The 18,214-nt window shown below is 43.2% G+C and overlaps 1 protein-coding gene across 8 annotated transcripts; it reads left to right on the top strand.

The window, feature by feature from the left end:
- The first annotated feature begins 2,866 nt into the window (after positions 1 to 2,866).
- Positions 2,867 to 18,193, top strand: stat2 (signal transducer and activator of transcription 2). 8 transcript variants are annotated; one of them, XM_039010800.1, is made up of 24 exons: positions 2,867 to 3,086; positions 6,031 to 6,163; positions 6,370 to 6,517; positions 7,746 to 7,841; positions 9,106 to 9,198; positions 10,411 to 10,489; positions 10,716 to 10,795; positions 10,964 to 11,115; positions 11,356 to 11,514; positions 11,664 to 11,753; positions 11,871 to 11,930; positions 12,172 to 12,192; positions 12,320 to 12,413; positions 13,175 to 13,222; positions 13,351 to 13,434; positions 13,630 to 13,728; positions 13,873 to 14,008; positions 14,140 to 14,192; positions 14,293 to 14,387; positions 14,559 to 14,698; positions 14,962 to 15,150; positions 15,293 to 15,347; positions 15,596 to 15,696; positions 16,669 to 18,193. In XM_039010800.1, exons 2-24 carry the CDS (start codon positions 6,033 to 6,035, stop codon positions 16,914 to 16,916), a joined length of 2,451 nt encoding a protein of 816 aa, XP_038866728.1. In that variant the 5' UTR covers positions 2,867 to 3,086; positions 6,031 to 6,032; the 3' UTR covers positions 16,917 to 18,193. The 8 variants fall into 8 exon arrangements, with proteins under 8 accessions (XP_038866728.1, XP_038866755.1, XP_038866746.1 ...); XM_039010827.1 differs by having other exon boundaries at positions 6,027 to 6,163; positions 16,771 to 18,193; XM_039010818.1 differs by having other exon boundaries at positions 6,027 to 6,163; positions 16,720 to 18,193.
- Positions 18,194 to 18,214: the final 21 nt, after the last annotated feature.

Raw genomic sequence — 18,214 nt, 5'->3', positions numbered from 1 at the left:
TGAATAGAAAAACATTTTCCTAAAAGTATACTTTTTTTTGTAAATATACTTAAAATTTAATTTTGTCCTTAACATTTCAAATAAATTCTGTAGAACTCCATTTACTGTATTTCAATAGAGGATTCATCATAGATATAACCCGTTTTAGCATGGACATTGCCATTGAGGGCTTCCACCTTTTTAAAGTAGTTAACTGGGTGGGGATTCCTATGAGAATAAATGGCCTACTTTAAAATATAGATAGCCTCAATGGTGCTGGCAAAAATACAAAGATGACTCCTCTATCTAGCTCTTCTTCTGAAAAGTACCAATATGGCCAACCGGTGGCTTCAAAGCCTCTCATTGGCCAATACATAGCATCTGCACTTTAGTCTTTATATACATCATTGTTTCAGTCTTTCAATGGGCATGTTGACTCTGCCCAGGCATTTCTGACGCATGCCAGATCTTACAATGCCTGGATAGGTATTTTACATATCAGCTAACCAAGACAAAGGAGAAGATTGTGGACTACAGGAAAAGGAGCACCGAGTACGCCCCCATTCTCATTGACGGGGCTGCAGTGGAGCAGGTTGAGAGCTTCACGTTCCTTGGTGTCCACATCAACAACAAACTAGAATGGCCCAAACACACCAAGACAGTCGTGAAGAGGGAACAACAAAGCCTATTCCCCCTCAGGAGACTAAAGATTTGACATGGGTCCTGAGATCCTCAAAAGGTTCTACAGCTACAACATCGAGAGCAACCTGACCGGTTGCATCACTGCCTGATACGGCAATTGCTCGGCCTCCGACCGCAAGGTACTTCAGAGGGTAGTGCGTATGGCCCAGTACATCACTGGGGCAAAGCTGCCTGCCATCCAGGACCTCTACACCAGGCGGTGTCAGAGGAAGGCCCTAAAAATTGTCAAAGACCCCAGCCACCCCAGTCATAGACTGTTCTCTCTACTACCGCATGGCAAGCGGTACCGGAGTGCCAAGTCTAGGACAAAAAGGCTTCTCAACAGTTTTTACCCCCAAGCCATAAGACCCCTGAACAGGTAACCAAATGGTTACCCGGACTATTTGCATTGCGTGCCCCCCAACCCCTCTTTTACGCTGCTGCTACTCTCTGTTTATCATATATGCATAGTCACCTTAACTATATATTCATGTACATACTACCTCAATTGGCCCGACCAACCAGTGCTCTCGCACATTGACTAACCGGGCTATCTGCATTGTGCCCCACCACCCGCCAACCCCTCTTTTTACGCTACTGCTACTCTCTGTTCATGATTTATGCATAGTCACTTTAACAATACCTACATGTACATACTACCTCAATAAGCCTGACTAACCGGTGACTGTATATAGCCTTGCTACTGTTATTTTCAAATGGCTTTTTACTGTTATTTTATTTATTTACTTACCCACACACACACACACACGTTGTATTCGGCGCACGTGACAAATAAACTTTGATTTGACCACATCGTATGTTATAGAAATCGGGTGTGCAACGGCAGTCGATGTGGCACGCAACCATTTTATGGTGCATACAACATCTCAGCAGGGGAACGCGACCAATCTGTTTCTTCACTTCAAAATGTATTATACAAAACACAGCAGTGGAGGCTGCTGAGGGGATGACGGCTCATAATGTCTGAAACGGAGCGAATGGAATGGCATCAAACACATGGAAACCATATGTTTGATGTATTTGATACCATTCTACTGATTCTGCTCCATCCACTACCATGAACCCGTCCTCCCCAATTAAGGTCTCACCAACCTCCTTTGAAACACAGGTACATTTTGCCCAAACTGTGCATTTGAGTCATTATGTGGCTCATTTCAACACAATGGTCAATGTAGGCTATTATTACAGTTGTATATTGTTATACTACCAAGATATAATCAATTGTATTTTATGTAATATAATGAAAGAATCCTCCGTGAGAAAAACAAGCTGTCAGTCACCAACTGGAAGAAAAGGATTCATATTAGTGTAAATATGGGATGCTGTTGATTACCATTATCAACCATGATACAGCAGCAACCAGGTAATCTCTCAAAACTGTAGGATGATGAACTTCTATTCAGGGTAATAATGAGAAATGCAAATGGTTTGTGACACTTACTTTGCCAAGCTTCATGTAATACAAAATAAATCCAGCATCCGAGGTTTTATGAACTACACAATTAGCAAAAAATATGTTATGCTAGAAACATGCCAGCTGTCAATCATACAACATTGCGAATAGCGTGTTTTCAGAATCAGAAACATTGTGAAAACTGTTGGTTGTATGTCTGTTGTGTCCTTTGTCTATTGCTATTAGTTAATGTTTCTAACCTGTGAATTAATTAATTCATGCCGATTTCCAGTTATCAGTTAACGTTAGCCTGTGAAATATTATCAGTTTATAAAAAAAATACAGTACAGTCTGATGGCAATTACTTTAAGTCAAGAATACAGGCATTTGAATTCAAGCGCCGGAAGAAAAGAGGGTGGACCTTTCTGTTTTCATACCTCACTTTCGAAACGTAATTTCTTGGAAGTGTTTTGAGATGGTCCTAGGTTTCGATCTCGCTCTTCCCTCTTCATTTACTCCCTCTGCTAAACTGAGTTTGTCCCACCTTGATTCGGTAATCATAGATTGTCATGTCCTTTTGACCAATCATGAATGCTTAACAGTGTTGTCGGGATGGCCCAATCGTACCCCAATGGGACCAATCAGCTTCTGGAAATGTTTTAAGGCAGAAACTGGACTTCCGTATTTCATCCATTTCGGCTCATTGGATCCAACTAAAACAGCAATAAGAAACAAAATGGTGGGTTGCAGGGTTGGTCAAAGAGAAATTGGGAGGGGACATTTAGCGAACAAAGTGCGTGATCTTTTAATGAAATCGGGGGGAGGTGAACCGACATGTTTCAAATGTCTGCTCCCATAAATAGGAAGCGAAGTTTGTCTCGGTTTCTGGTTTTATGATCTACACAATTACCAACAAATATTTTCTGTTAAAAACGTACGAGCTGTCAATCCTACAACATTGCGAATAGTGCGTCATCGATAATCAGAAACATTTACTACAGTAACGTAACAGGTGAGTGACAACTGGCTAACGTTAGCTAACTAACTAAATGTAGCCTTCTGAATGTCACGTACACCGCTGAGCATGAACGTATTTTTGCTGAGCATAAATCAGTCATAAATGGGCATAAATCAGTCAGAATGGTAACTATTAACTAGCTAACGTTAGTTGGGTTACAACGTTTGTCTATGACGTACATTTATATGATTGTAAAAACGGCTAGCTGGAGTTCGTCTGAGCGGTTGGTTGGATATGTCCTCAGCCGCTAGTAATTTTGTGGTCCTGTCAGAACTTAATGTTGATTAAATAGTTAGTGCACTTAATGTGGATTGGTTTCGGTTCTGCCCACTAGTGCTGTCCGGTTAGAACATGATGTTGACGGCCATCACTGTAACATTACTCTTGCTAGTCATCGACACGTCTGTTCCACACAGGCTCTTATATGATATGTTTGTGCAACTGTGTGGTGGTGACCAATGGATAGTAAAACTCTGGATATTATGGACACATCTGCCTTGTTCTTGCCTGTAGCGAGTCAGAACCTAGCCGTTTTTACAATGATAGTTTTGTTTACATTTTCCAGAATGTCATGTGGGTGGCTTTTTACTTTGAAACAGACTTTCCAACCGCAGAAACGGATTCTTGAGGCATAGCCTATACTTGGTGTAGGAAAATATTAATACGAGTATTAAGTATTCAAAGGGTACTTTCTCTCAGGCCATGAGTGAGTTTCAGTCATATACTTGTTACATGTTACATACATTCTTGATTCCCAAGATGGCATAGCAGTCAGACGTCCTTTGTCCTCGTCTTGTCCCATATATATATTTATTTATTTACACGTATCTTTTATATATTTTATTTTCCAAAAACTCAACTTCAAAACACTCTCATCCCGTCAGTAGAGGATGCCTGTTTCTTTTATTTTTAAGTGCCTTCCTCACCATCTTAAATAAGCATGCCCCATTCAAGAAATTTAGAACCAGGAACAGATATAGCCCTTGGTTCTCTCCAGACCTGACTACTCTTAACCAACACAAAAACATCCTATGGCATTCTGCATTAGCATCACTCTTCAAAGGGGGAGACACTCTTGACCCAAACTGCTACAGATCTATATCTACCCTACCCTGCCTTTCTAAGGTCTTTGAAAGCCAAGTCAACAAACGGATTACCGACCATTTCGAATCCCACCATACCTTCTCCGCTATGCAATCTGGTTTCAGAGCTGGTCATGGGTGCACCTCAGCCACGCTCAAGGTCCTAAACGATATCCTAACCGCCATCGATAAGAAACAATACTGTGCAGCCGTATTCATTGACCTGGCCAAGGCTTTCGACTCTGTCAATCACCACATCCTCAGCGGCAGACTCAACAGCCTTGGTTTCACAAATGATTGCCTCGCCTGGTTCACCAACTACTTCTCTGATAGAGTTCAGTGTGTCAAATCGGAGGGTCTGTTGTCCGGGCCTCTGGCAGTCTCTATGGGGGTGCCACAGGGTTCAGTTCTTGGACCGACTCTCTTCTCTGTATACATCAATGATGTCGCTCTTGCTGCTGGTGAGTCTCTGATCCACCTCTACGCAGACGATACCATTCTGTATACTTCTGGCCCTTTGGACACTGTGTTAACAACCCTCCAGACGAGCTTCAATGCCATACAACTCTCCTTCCGTGGCCTCCAATTGCTCTTAAATACAAGTAAAACTAAAGGCATGCTCTTCAACCGATCGCTGCCTGCACCTGCCCGCCTGTCCAACATCACTACTCTGGATGGCTCTGACTTAGATTATGTGGACAACTACAAATACCTAGGTGTCTGGTTAGACTATAAATTCTCCTTCCCGACTCACATCAAACATCTCCAATCCAAAGTTAAATCTCCAATTGGCTTCCTATTCCGCAACAAAGCATCCTTCACTCATGCTGCCAAACATACCGTTGTAAAACTGACCATCCTACCAATCCTCGACTTCGGTGATGTCATTTACAAAATAGCCTCCAATACCCTACTCAATAAATTGGATGCAGTCTATCACAGTGCCATCCGTTTTGTCACCAAAGCCCCATATACTACCCACCACTGCGACCTGTACGCTCTCGTTGGCTGGCCCTCGCTTCATACTCGTTGCCAAACCCACTGGCTTCATGTCATCTACAAGACCCTGCTAGGTAAAGTCCCCCCTTATCTCAGCTCGCTGGTCACCATAGCAGCACCCACCTGTAGCACGCGCTCCAGCAGGTATATCTCTCTGGTCACCCCCAAAACCAATTCTTCCTTTGGCCGCCTCTCCTTCCAGTTCTCTGCTGCCAATGACTGGAAAGAACTACAAAAATCTCTGAAACTGGAAACGCTTATCTCCCTCACTAGCTTTAAGCACCAGCTGTCAGAGCAGGTCACAGATTACTGCACCTGTACATAGCCCATCTATAATTTAGCCCAAACAACTACCTCTCCCCCTACTGTATTTATTTATTTTGCTCCTTTGCACCCCATTATTTCTCTCTAATTTGCACATTCTTCCACTGCAAATCAACCATTCCAGTGTTTTACTTGCTATATTGTATTTACTTTGCCACCATGGCCTTTTTTTGCCTTTACCTCCCTTATATCACCTCACTTGCTCACATTGTATATAGACTTATTTTTCTACTGTAATATTGTATGTTTGTTTTACTCCATGTGTAACTCTGTGTTGTATGTGTCGAACTGCTTTGCTTTATCTTGGCCAGGTCGCAATTGTAAATGAGAACTTGTTCTCAACTTGCCTACCTGGTTAAATAAAGGTTCAATAAACATGTAGTCTTGTGGTCAGACCACTGGCAGCAGTGCAAAGAAGATAATGTCCCTAGATGTGCAAGCTTAGTAAACAAACCTCACCTCGTATTGTGTACTCTGTCTGTATGGCTGTTATTACTGATTATATGCATGCGTGTGGTGTTGTCTCCAGCCAGGCATGGCCCAGTGGGAGAAGCTGAGGCAGCTGGAGTCTGTGTACCTGACACAGGTGGATGAGCTCTATGATGGGGATGCCTTCCCCATGGATGTACGCCACTACCTGGCACACTGGATAGAGGGTCAAGACTGGTGAGGCAGTCCACTCATCCTGCACTATTTCTTGTTTCAGCCACAAAAAAAACTGAAAGGGTCTGGGTGACTATGCACTGATTTAGGGATGTCTGAAGGACCACAGGGATGTCCATGTAGAACAAACCCAAAGAATGTCAGGGAAAAGGGGTGAATGAAGCTCTTATGTAGTTCCTAAACCAGTTTCCTTGTGTTTCCGTCCTTAGGGATCGTGCAGCGCGGGACCATGATGTTGCCATGGTGCTGTTCCAAGTGTTATTAGAGAACCTGGATATCCAGCACAGCCGCTTCGTCCAGGGGGGAGAGTCCTTCCTGCTGCAGCACAACATACGCCGTTTCAAACACAGCTTCCAGGTGTGGCTCTCTATGGGGTGTCTGATAAATATACTGAGCAAAAATATAAACCAACAATTTCAAAGATTTTGGTTCATATAAGGAAATCAGACAATTGAAAAATTCATTAGGCCCTAATCTATGGATTTCACATCACTTGGAATACAGATAGCTGAAAAAAGATAGGAGTGTGGATCAGAACCAGTCAGTATTTGGTGTGACACATCTCCTTCGCATAGAGTTGATCAGGATTTTGTTTGTGTCCTGTGAAATGTTCAATGGCTGTTAGAAGTTGCTGGATATTAGCGGGAACTGGAACATGCTGTCGTACATGTGCATCCCAAACATGCTCAATGGGTGACATGTCTGAGTATGGAGACAATGGAAAAACTGGGACATTTTCAGCTTCCAGATATTGTATACATATCCTTACCACATAGGGCCGTGCATTATCATGCTGAAACATGAGGTGAGAGCGGCAGATGATTGGCATGATAATGGGCCTCAGGATAATGTCACAGTATCTCTGCATTCAAATTGCCATCCATAAAATGCAATTGTGTTCGTTGTCCGTAGCTTATGCCTGCCCATACCATAACCCCACCGCCACCATGGGTCACTCTGTTTGCGATGTTGACATCAGCAAACCACTCGCCTACATGACACCATACATGTGGTCTGCGCTTGTGAGGCTGGTTGGACGTACTGCCAAATTCTCTAAATGGACGTTGGAGGCGGCTTATGGTAGAGAAATTAACATTCAAGGGTCTGGCAACAGCTCAGGTGGACATTCGTGCAGTCAGCATGCCAATTGCATGCTCCCTCAACTTGAGACACCTGTGGCATTGCATTGTTTAACAAAACTGCACATTTGAGTGGCCTTTTATTGTCCCCAGCACAAGATGCACCTGTGTAATGATCATGCTGTTTAATCAGCTTCTTAATATGCCAAACCTGTCAGGTGGATGGATTATCTTGGCAAAGGAGAAATACTCATTAACAGGGATTAAAACAAATTTGTGAAGTTGTGTGTGTGTGTGTGGAACATTTCTAGGATATTTTATTTCAGCTCATGGAACATGGGACCAGCACTTCACATGTTGTGTTTATATTTTTGTTCAGTGTAGATAGAACCTTCTAGAACAGTAGTCAACTGGGTCTTAGAGCTACTGAGTTTGCAGCCCTTCAAGGTTTTGATGAAGTACTACTACTCTAGTAAAACCACTCTTCACGCCCTCTCTTCCTCCAGAGGTACCAAGAGGAGCCTTACAATCTGGCCAACATCATCCAGTGGTTTCTGGCGAAAGAGAAGGAGATCCTGCAGAACGCTGAGCTGGCTGAGCAGGTTAGACAAACACAGAGCCTTTAAGAACCGAAAGTATTCAGACCCCTTGATTTTCCCCCCACATTTTGTTAGGTTACAGCCTTATTCTAAAATTGATTAAATTGTTTTCCCCCCTCAATCTACACACAATACCCCATAATGACTAAGCAAAAACAGGTTTAGAATTTTTGTTAATTTATGAAAAATATATATATATCCCATTATGTAAGTATTCAGACCTTTTACTCAGTACTTTGTTGAAGCACCTTTTGGCAGCGATTACAGCATTGAGTCTTCTTGGGTATGATGCTACAAACTTGGCACACCAGTATTTGGAGTATCTCCCATTCTTCTCTGCAGATCTTCTCAAGCTCTGTCAGGTTGAATGGGGAGTTTTGCTGCACACCTATTTTCAGGTCTCTCCAGATGTTCCATCAGCCACTCTACCATGAAGGCCTGATTGGTGGAGTGCTGCAGAGATGGTTGTCATTCTGGAAGGTTTTCTCATCTCCACAGAGGAATTCTAGAGCTCTGTCAGATTGACCATTGCGTTCTTGGTCACCTCCTTGACCAAGGCCGGGCGGCCAGCTGAAGGAAGAGTGTTGATGGTTCCAAACTTCTTCCATTTAAGAATGATGGAGGCCACTGTGTTCTTTGGAACCTTCAATGCTGCAGAAATGTTTTGGTAACCTTCCCCAGATCTGTGCCTTGACATATTCCTGTCTCGGAACTCTATGGACAATTCCTTCAACCTCATGGCTTGGTTTTTGTTCTGCCATGCACTGTCAACTGTGGGACCATAGACAAGTGTGTGCCTTTCCAAATCATGTCCAATCAATTGAATTTATCACAGGTGGACTCCAATCAACTTGTAGAAACATCTCAAGGATGATCGATGGAAACCAAGATGCACCTGAGCTCAGTTTTGAGTCTCATTGCAAAGAGTCTGAGTACTAAAATAAGGTATTTGTTTTCATTTTGTATAAATTTGCAAACATAAAAAAACAAAACTGTTTTCGCTTTGTCATTGTGGGGTATTGCGTGTAGATTGAGGATTTAAAAACATTTAATACACCATTATTCGAAAATGGAACGTAACAAAATGTGGAAAAATTAAAGGGTTCTGAATACTTTCCAAAGGCACTGTGTATTATAAAAGGGTTTTTAAGAATAGGGTGCAGGATTGGGTTATCCTGTATACCTACTCTCTCACCGCCTTAGGAGGCGGTACATCTCATTTGAAAGACTTTAGGGTCATCAATACTGTGTTTCTTCTTCCTCTCAGGTCCAGCTGCTGCAGGTCCAGCAGAACCCCATGGAGACAGACAGCCAGCGGAACATTGAGCGCAAGATGGCAGACCTTAAGAATAAAGTTCAGGTGAGCGTCTCCGTGAGTCTAAAGGTTGCAATGCCTGTTACGCACGCCTCTGAGAAGAGGGAACGCAACTCCCTGCTACAACTCAACTCTCTGAAGTGCAAGAGGTATGGACTGTAGGTGCGAGCAAGGATGACACAAAAGCAGAATTTACCGTTTACTAGGATTTATTTTCATACACGGTAATATGGGGAAAAGGGGCTGGACGGAACCAAAGCAAAGAAAGTAAATATCAAAGTTCCCCCTCTCCTATCTAACCTGCCTACCCACTTAACTTACCTAACTTAGCACCACCTGGTGCCCTAACCAAAATACAGGGGGTGGTCCGCCCAGGTCTTACCTAGTGTGCCTAGACAGTAAATATACTACGGGTATATGTATGCCCGCGGGCCTCTTGCCTAAGCACTCCCAAAGTGCCTTCTCCTTCCCCCCTGGGAACAAATGAAACAGAGTAATTATTAACGATTTCACAAACACTCACAAACACAGGACATAGCAAAACTGCTACCAACAACAGTACATACCACACTTTCTGATACACAACCAACACTATATCACAATCTAATTTCTCTCTCTCAATCTCCAAATCTCTACTCCTTATCTTATCTCATCTCTTCTCCTCTCTCTCCAATCTCCAAAAAAGATCTCCTTTCCTGAACAGAACACTGGCTTTTATATTCCTCAGGTGGCAAAGGTAATTAGTGTCAGCTGCTTCTTGACGAGGGGGCGTGGTCAGCTCTCCAATTATCAATTAGCCATGGAGAACTCAGGAAGCTATCTTCTGAAACACACACTCAAATACATACCACAACACAGAAAACTGGGGAACGTAACAATGCCTACCATGATATGAGCATCCTATGGGGGGTGGGCTCTCCTCTAATGTTGCTGCCAAACTTTTCATTATGATAACATTACTACCATGACATTATGTTAACATACTGTTTTACTCATCTCATATGTATATACTGTATTTTAGTCAATGCCGCACTGACATTGCTCAATCTAATATTTATATATTTCTTAATTCCATTATTTTACTTTTAGATTTGTGTGTATTGTTGTGAATTGTTAGATACTACTGCACTGTTGTAGCTAGGAACGAACACAAGCATTTCGCTACACCCGCAATAACATCTGCTAAATATGTGTACAATAACATTTGATTTACAGACCACCATTGACAGTTTGTCTGTTTTGTTGTTGTAAATGCAGTGCATGGAACACACAGTGAAATGTCTGGAGGAACAACAAGATGAGTTTGATTTTAAATACCAGACTCATAACATGGAAGGTGAGCTCATCCTTTGTATTTGTGATAATCGATTAAGCAGAGGATAGAGACTGAGGGATATGATACTGTATATATTTCCCTGAAGCCCACACGGCTATGAAGAGTCAATTTTCTTTTGTCATGGATGTGAGTTATGAAGTGACGCGTTCTATCGGGTGACATCTGTAACCTCATTCTATTGTAGTTGATTTGTTGACTTGACGATGACTCAGGCTCTTGTGCATAGGCACCACCAACGCGGCGGAGAAGACGGAACAGATGAAGGTGCTGCAGGCTCTACTCAACAGACTGGACGCCTCCAGGAAGGTACCACCCACAACCCTCTAGTCTACATCACCTTAAACAATTTACGCCTTAGACATTTACCTAATAATAAATTAGGACATTATGAAGTGTATTATTCATATAACATGTATTTCCTCTGGTTCTCCCCCCCCCCCTCTCTCCCCTTCGTCCTCCCCGTCTCCGCTGTAGAGCATGTTGTCCGGTATGGGTATGCTGCTGGACGGTGCGGAGGAGCTGCTGTGTGTGCTTGTGAGGGAAGAGCTAGTGCAGTGGCAAAGGAGGCAGCAGAAGGCCTGCATTGGAGCCCCAGACAGCACCTGCCTGGACCAGTTGGAGAAGTGGTACAGTACAGCCATTCACCTCTGTAGATCTACCTGACCTAAACCATCTTTAACTGCTGTCTGCTGTAACTCTGAGCATTCAGTACATCTGCCCTGGCTTGCTGAAGGAGGGACTACGAAGCCTTTCTTAGAAAGAGCCTGCGGCGGTAGACCATGTTCATTCTGTTGTGTTTGACCTCTGACCCCTCTGTGTGATCTCCTGTATGACCTCTATTCGGCCCCTGTCTGACCTCTCTCTAGGTTTACAACGGAGGCGGAGTGTCTGTTCCAGGTGCGTAAGTTCCTTAAGAAGCTGGAGGAGCTGATGGGGAAGGTGACCTATGAGCACGACCCTGTGAAGAAGCAGAAACCAGCGCTGCAGAAGAGGGTGGACAGCCTCCTCACCAGCCTGCTCAAAAGGTTTTTCATAAACAACTCTGATAAACAAAGTTTACACACTAACATAGTAAATCCTCAAACAGTACAAATAATAATACACAAGCACACTAATGATATGTTCAGCTCCCTTTTTCTCACTATTGTTCACAGAAGGTATTTTGTGTTTTCAGCGCCTTTGTGGTGGAGACTCAGCCCTCTATGCCCCAAGGGAAAGGCCCCTTGGTCCTGCGTACCAATGTCCAGTTCTCAGTCAAGACCAGGTGAGTTCTTCAGACTCTTTCCTAGTTATGACGGCTGTTAAATAACCAGCCCGTCACTGAATTGAATATCATAGTGAATGTGACATCCATTTATACAATTCCGTGTGTTTCTTCTAGATTCCTCGTCAAATTTCCTGAGCTGAACCATGCCATGAAAGTGAACGTGTCTATGGACAGGTGAGATGGAACCTTTGGGAAATTAAATCCGTTGTTTTTTACATATTAGATGCCTGCCTTACGTAGTGCTCTCGTTGCTTTAGTCCAGACATGTAGATAGTCATTAGATTTATTGATCATTGCGTTGCTTTTGAGCTAGATGACTTTAGAACATTGTCAGAAAATGATATGAGTGAATTAAGTGACCCCTATTGGCCATTATACTGAAGTGGATGTTCCTCTCCCTTTCTCTCATCTCTAGGGAGGCTCCTTTGGTCAAAGGGTAAGATGTGACATTTGGGACTAGATTTGTGCCAAATTTGAAGTGTAAAAACATGACAACGAATGTAAAGAAATGTAAACCACTTTTATACATTCACCCGGTCACTCCATGTTCTCTTGGCCTGTAGGTACCGTCGGTTCAATGTCCTGGGGACCAACAGTAAGGCCCTGAACATGGCTGAGAGTATGAGTGGAGGCATGGTGGCAGACTTCAGACATCTGGTGAGTCAGTAGGACAGACAGGCTTTTGTTGGCAGAGAGATATGGATTGGTAGTCAGTTACACAACGCTGTGTGGAAATTAACCATGAAACTGTATGCAGTTGACTTGCTTAAAGGTAGTCAGTGATGCACAAGGTAAACTGTAATATTGGGGCAATTTCCGCAACAACTAAGGACATTGAAGCGCGAGGCTGTACTTCTCCAGTGTTTATGGTTCCGCAGCTAACACGTTGTAGCTATCGAAGCGCACCTGCGCAGATACACTGTCAGTGCATCACTTTCATCTGTAACATCTGCGGTGTTGCTCATGGCAACATCATATAGCTGAGTCTCAGTTTAAAAGGTTTTGATGAATCAATTATGTTATCAATTATCTGATGCATTATGCAATTTTGTCATCACAATTGCTTATTTACATTTACATTACATTTTAGTCATTTAGCAGACGCTCTTATCCAGAGCGACTTACAGTAGAGTGCATACATTTTATTACATTTTTACATACTGAGACAAGGATATCCCTACCGGCCAAACCCTCCCTAACCCGGACGACGCTATGCCAATTGTGCGTCGCCCCACGGACCTCCCGGTTGCAGCCGGCTGCGACAGAGCCTGGGCGCGAACCCAGCCCAGCCTGGGCGCGAACCCAGAGACTCTGGTGGCGCAGCTAGCACTGCGATGCAGTGCCCTAGACCACTGCGCCACCCGGGAGGCTTATAGCAGAGATGGACTAACCAAAACAGATTTAATTGTTATTTGCAGACACTGAAGGAGCAGAAATCTGGAGGAGGGGGCAAGGGGATCCATGACGTGAGTTACATCATGCTTCAACATATATCCACTTTAATACTCAAAGCATTAGCCATGCTGTAGTAGAGTTGAGCAGCGGGTGTGTTTGATCCTGGATGTGTTGGTGGTGAACCTCTCTGTGCCGACAGCTCTCTCTCAGCGTCACAGAGGAGCTGCACATCATCAACTTTAACACGGAGTTTCTTCTGCACGACATGTCAGTCTCCTTAGAGGTGAGTCTTCCTGTCATTCCCTGTGCCCTCATTAGCTATCAGCCCCATATGTTGTGACACAGTAAGGGTGTTCTGGTCTTGCATTGGTTTCCCTGGATGATTGTCTGCTAAAAACAATCTAAATGTAATAAGGTCCATGCTACAGTAGTCGGTCATACGAATGCATGTTCCTTTGTCCACTGCATCCCACCCCAGACATCCTCTCTCCCTGTGGTCATCATCTCCAACTCCAGCCAGCAGCAGAGTGCCTGGGCTTCCATCCTCTGGTTCAACATGCTTTGCCTCGAGCCAAAGGTGAGAGGTCATCAATACAGGTCCCCCAGCTTTTGATCAGATGTCTTGTTCAAACAATTACTTAGCCAACTCTTTAAAAAATATATATTTTTAATAAATGTATATTTGTGTGTTTTAATAATTGTTAAGAATGTGTTTCTGCAGAACCTTCTGTTCTTTGCCAACTGTCCCGCGGCTACGTGGCCCCAACTAGGGGAGCTGTTGAGCTGGCAGTTCCTCTCCTCCACCACGCGGGGTCTGGAATCTAACCAGCTGGACATGATCGCACACAAACTCTTTGGTACGTCTACTACCCATCTCAATCCTAGGTATAGTGTTCATTGGCTGGTATGTTTACAGTGCTACATGACTTTCAGGTCTAGAGATGTCAGTGAAGTAGGTTTGGCAAATTATTGTTTTCTGCCCCTTCAGGAAAGCAGCAAAGTTACGACGCCTGCAAAATCTCATGGACTAAGTTCAGCAAGGTGATTATCTTGTCACTTGTTAGCTCTCTGCATGATGCTGACAGTGGAAATACTGATGTCAGTCTAAGCTGTGCCAACCTCAATCATCCCTGTGTTGCAGGAAAATGTTCCTAACACCAACTTCACTTTTTGGGTGTGGTTCGATGGTATCCTTTTTATGGTGAAGAGTCACTTAGAGAACCTGTGGAAAGATGGGTATGTCTGAGGAGAAAAAATGACCCATTATAGTTTGAGGCTCTGAGATAGGCTGGCCCGTTATTTCACAAAATCATTATTTGAGAAATAGTTTATGGATGTCCTTTGATTTAACAACAACTTATTAAAGGTCTGGTTTGTTTTCTCTGTGTATGCTTTTCCACTCTGCAGTTCTATCATGGGTTTTGTGAGTAAAGGCAAAGAGAAGACCCTCCTGAAGAAGAAACGGAGGGGTACATTCCTCCTGCGCTTTAGTGAGAGCATCAGAGATGGAGGCATCACCTTCTCCTGGGTGGACTACTCCCTCACCGGTGAGACGACAGGATCATATGGCATGGGACAGAGACTTAACAATAAATTATTTTTGCAAGATTTCTACGTCACATTTAGGAAGTCTTGTACTACACACAGTGACGCCTTTATATTTTAGCATCTGAATAATTGATTGACGTTAGTGCTTCCAATGAGGGTGAATTTATCCTCCTATCTGTCCCCCTATATTGCCCTCCCTGCCCCTTTTCCACACATTCTCTACTACCTTATCTAATCTATTATCCTTGTCCTCCCTCTCCAGGTGAGCCTGATGTGCGCTCGGTGCAGCCCTTCACCAAAGTGGACCTTGGCCAGATCCCTTTCCATGAGATCATCAGAAACTTCCAGATCCTGGAGGAGGAGAACGTCCCGGAAAACCCGCTCCTCTTCCTCTACCCTGACACGCCCAAGGTGGAGGCCTTCGGGAAGTACTACACAGAGAAGAGTGGAGGTGAGTACCAGAAGGATCTTGTGGCGCAATGAAAGTTTGGATTCTTGATGCATTTTATAGTTTGTTTATGAAGCATTTGACATCCTTTTTGCAAGTTGAGTTGATTGCTATTAATCTAAATAATTTACCTTTGTCTTTTCAGCGGATAGTCAATACATTAAGTACATCAAAACTAAGTTGGTTTTCGTATCTAAAGAGTGAGTATTTTTATCATTTCATTTATCCAGCCTTAACATGTGGATTGTAAGTCACCTGAAAATCCCTACATGAGCCTCCCTTAGCCCCCACTCTACCTGTGCTTTCCGAACAGAGGCCATTTTGTAAATGAAAGCTCGTAATATGAAAATACTCTGGCTCCATCAAAATTGTAGTGTAATCCCAGTCTCTCATTGGTCACCTCAGGAACTGGTTGTGTGTAATGGCTATTTGTCATTGGTTACTGTAGGAACACACTGGAGGCTAAGTCGCCTATGTATTCTGACACTGTGGAAGGCGAAGGCTCAGGGCCAATGAACCCAAGATATGGTCTGGGTGGAGAGGCCTTCGGTGAGTCGCCAAGCCTCCCAGTAAACCACCAATCAACCAAATCCCTTTAAGTGTCATCTGACCCTTTTTCTCATCAGAAGTCAGCAATCTGCTCCTAAACACAATAGCATGCTTTTGAGCTTTATCTGCCCTCAAGTTTCTCTGTCTTTAGCTGATCATTTCAAAGTAGGGGTCCTTAAGTCTCCCTACTGACTGCTAAACCATAGAAGGGAGGGCACCTCAATCAGCTGGGTTTCTTTTGGTTTACTGTTTTCCTTAACACCCCCCCCATTGTCTCATTGTTCTGCATATGCCTGCATGTGCCATTTTCTGTAGAGAATGTTAGCTAGTGCGCGAGGTAGGTGATTTACACAGACTCCGTTTACACCCTTTCTCTTCCTCTGTTTGCCATACCAGTCCCTCCAGCATTCCCGTGATTCTGCAATCGCAATTTCTTTTGAAATCTACAATTCCCTGCCTATTATGCGAGTGCTTACAAATTTGGCCAATCACTGCACTATTTCAGCATAAAACCAGTCAAATCATCAAAATATTCACCGCAGCACAGAAAGAGGGCTTGCAATTTCAACCAATCGGCGCACATTTACCTCATATAATTCAATCAAGCCACACGTCAACATTTTTTTTTAAACACATTTTTGCAAAAAAAAGGCTATTGCTATGCAAAATGTCAGAATTGCCGCAGAAAACTCGAGCATTTTCCCCTGCAAATACTACACAAAAAAACTGAAATCCTGGAGGGACTACCATACCGCACCATATGCTCCAAAGATGCATCTTCATGTCTGTGGACTGTGTTTTAATTAACCACAACTGGCTGTTTTGTATCACTAATAATGATATTCCGTTCTGTGTTTTTCACCTAATGTCTGCTTCCTCAGTGAGTTGCAGAATGCTGTTTTCCAAATGAAACCGTTGAGTCTCGATTGTAACTAGAATAAATAACTGATTTTAAATTACTTCTTGCAACAGAGCCCTCCACCTTCCCTCCCTCAGGCCTAATTGGAGACCCTCTTCCCCCAGAGCTGCCCCTGAGTCCTGACCCCATGTTCTCTGTTGCCATGGTAATTCCAGATGAGGACCTGAATCCCACCCTCCAGGAGTTCCTCAATGACCACAACATGTATGAATGCGTTGACTTCCTGTCTGACGACACAACCTTCCTTGAGGGGACTCTACCCGGACTCCCCTTCACTGCCCCTCTGCAGCCCTGCGAATGACCACTCTCGCAGCATTCACAACAATACACAATGTCTAACCAAACTATATGACTTGCTACTGTGGAAGCACTTACCCATAATTCAAAGACAACGTCCATCCATATTTAACCAAACTGAGGATGCACATTAGACCATAACGTGGTTACATAGTACACAAATATAGGCTACTACTCTCACCCTGCATCTGTAACATTAGAAAAGCTCCGTGGACCATCTGTTGTGCCCATCAGGTACACCATATTACAATTTTTCTATGTGTGTATATATATTACATTAAGAGATCTAGTAAGACTTTTTGCACTGTTGTGACATGGCTGATTTCTGAGAAGGAAAAAATGTGAATCCCATTTTTATAATATTTGCATTGCCTTCACACCAACTGTAGCTTTAAAAAAAGAAGCTAATTTAGTGTTTGAAAAGGTAATGAAACTTTTGCACTTCTTCCTTTCTTCTGTTTGTCTTTTAATAATGTTTTTTGTCCAAATACCATATTTGACACTGGATAAAAGGTCTGGTTGAGCAAAAACAACTAAAAACAGACATTGCATGTCTGCTTACTAGGTAGAAAAGCCCACAAGCATTGTATTATACATTGATATGAGGAAAATACTGCTTGTGAGAAAATGTGACTTTATATTACGTGGTACATTACTTGTGTCCGACAGGGTTAAGAATTCTATTATGTGTGACTGAGAGACATTATCAATCAGCATCCAACCCCAGGATGGTATGGAGGGACACATTTTAAGGCGCTACTCCAAAGAGCTGGAGAAGATGAGTGACTGAGTGATATCCAAGTCTTGGGTCCAGTCGGTTTCATTTTAGGCCAATTCAGACTGTACCACATGAATCATCATTTTTATGGTTTCTGATTGCTTTTAGAGTGTAGCATTTCTGGTGACCACTTACCTGATTTATGATAGAGGGATACGTCAATCTATACGCTGTGGGTGTACAGTGTTGTAGGGCACAGCATGGGCTGCAGAATGTGATCATTAATGAGTGACTTGGTATGTACCACTATTTACAGGTCAGGGAATTCTCTTGGAGTGAAATAACCACAGAAAGCCTGTTGTTATTTTGTACAAGCCGCAGCAGGGATATTGCAAACTTTACTCTGTTCGTTCAGGATTCACAACTCCTGAATACAGCGAGGAAAGATTAACATGTATTGGGAATGGCATCTATCATTTGTATTTCTTGTTTTACAGCATAGTCTGCAGATAATGACATATGTGATGATAAAGGGGTTAAAATAAACTGATGTTGAGATGTGATCCAACCTGGCTATACATTTT

Source organism: Salvelinus namaycush, chromosome 2, assembly GCF_016432855.1.
Source record: "Salvelinus namaycush isolate Seneca chromosome 2, SaNama_1.0, whole genome shotgun sequence".
Classification (NCBI taxonomy): Eukaryota; Metazoa; Chordata; class Actinopteri; order Salmoniformes; family Salmonidae; genus Salvelinus; species Salvelinus namaycush.
The sequence above is the reverse complement of the archived record's forward strand: the minus strand, read 5'-3'. Positions and strand labels throughout refer to the sequence as shown.

What these genes read in the sequence shown, in the direction of transcription:
- stat2 (XM_039010800.1), top strand. Translation starts at nt 6,033, where the DNA reads ATGGCCCAGTGGGAGAAGCTGAGGCAGCTGGAGTCTGTGTACCTGACA. An exon ending in TTGGTTTTCGTATCTAAAGA is followed by an intron (nt 15,348 to 15,595) that starts GTGAGTATTTTT and finishes TGGTTACTGTAG; the next exon opens with GAACACACTGGAGGCTAAGT. An exon ending in TCTGGGTGGAGAGGCCTTCG is followed by an intron (nt 15,697 to 16,668) that starts GTGAGTCGCCAA and finishes TTCTTGCAACAG; the next exon opens with AGCCCTCCACCTTCCCTCCC.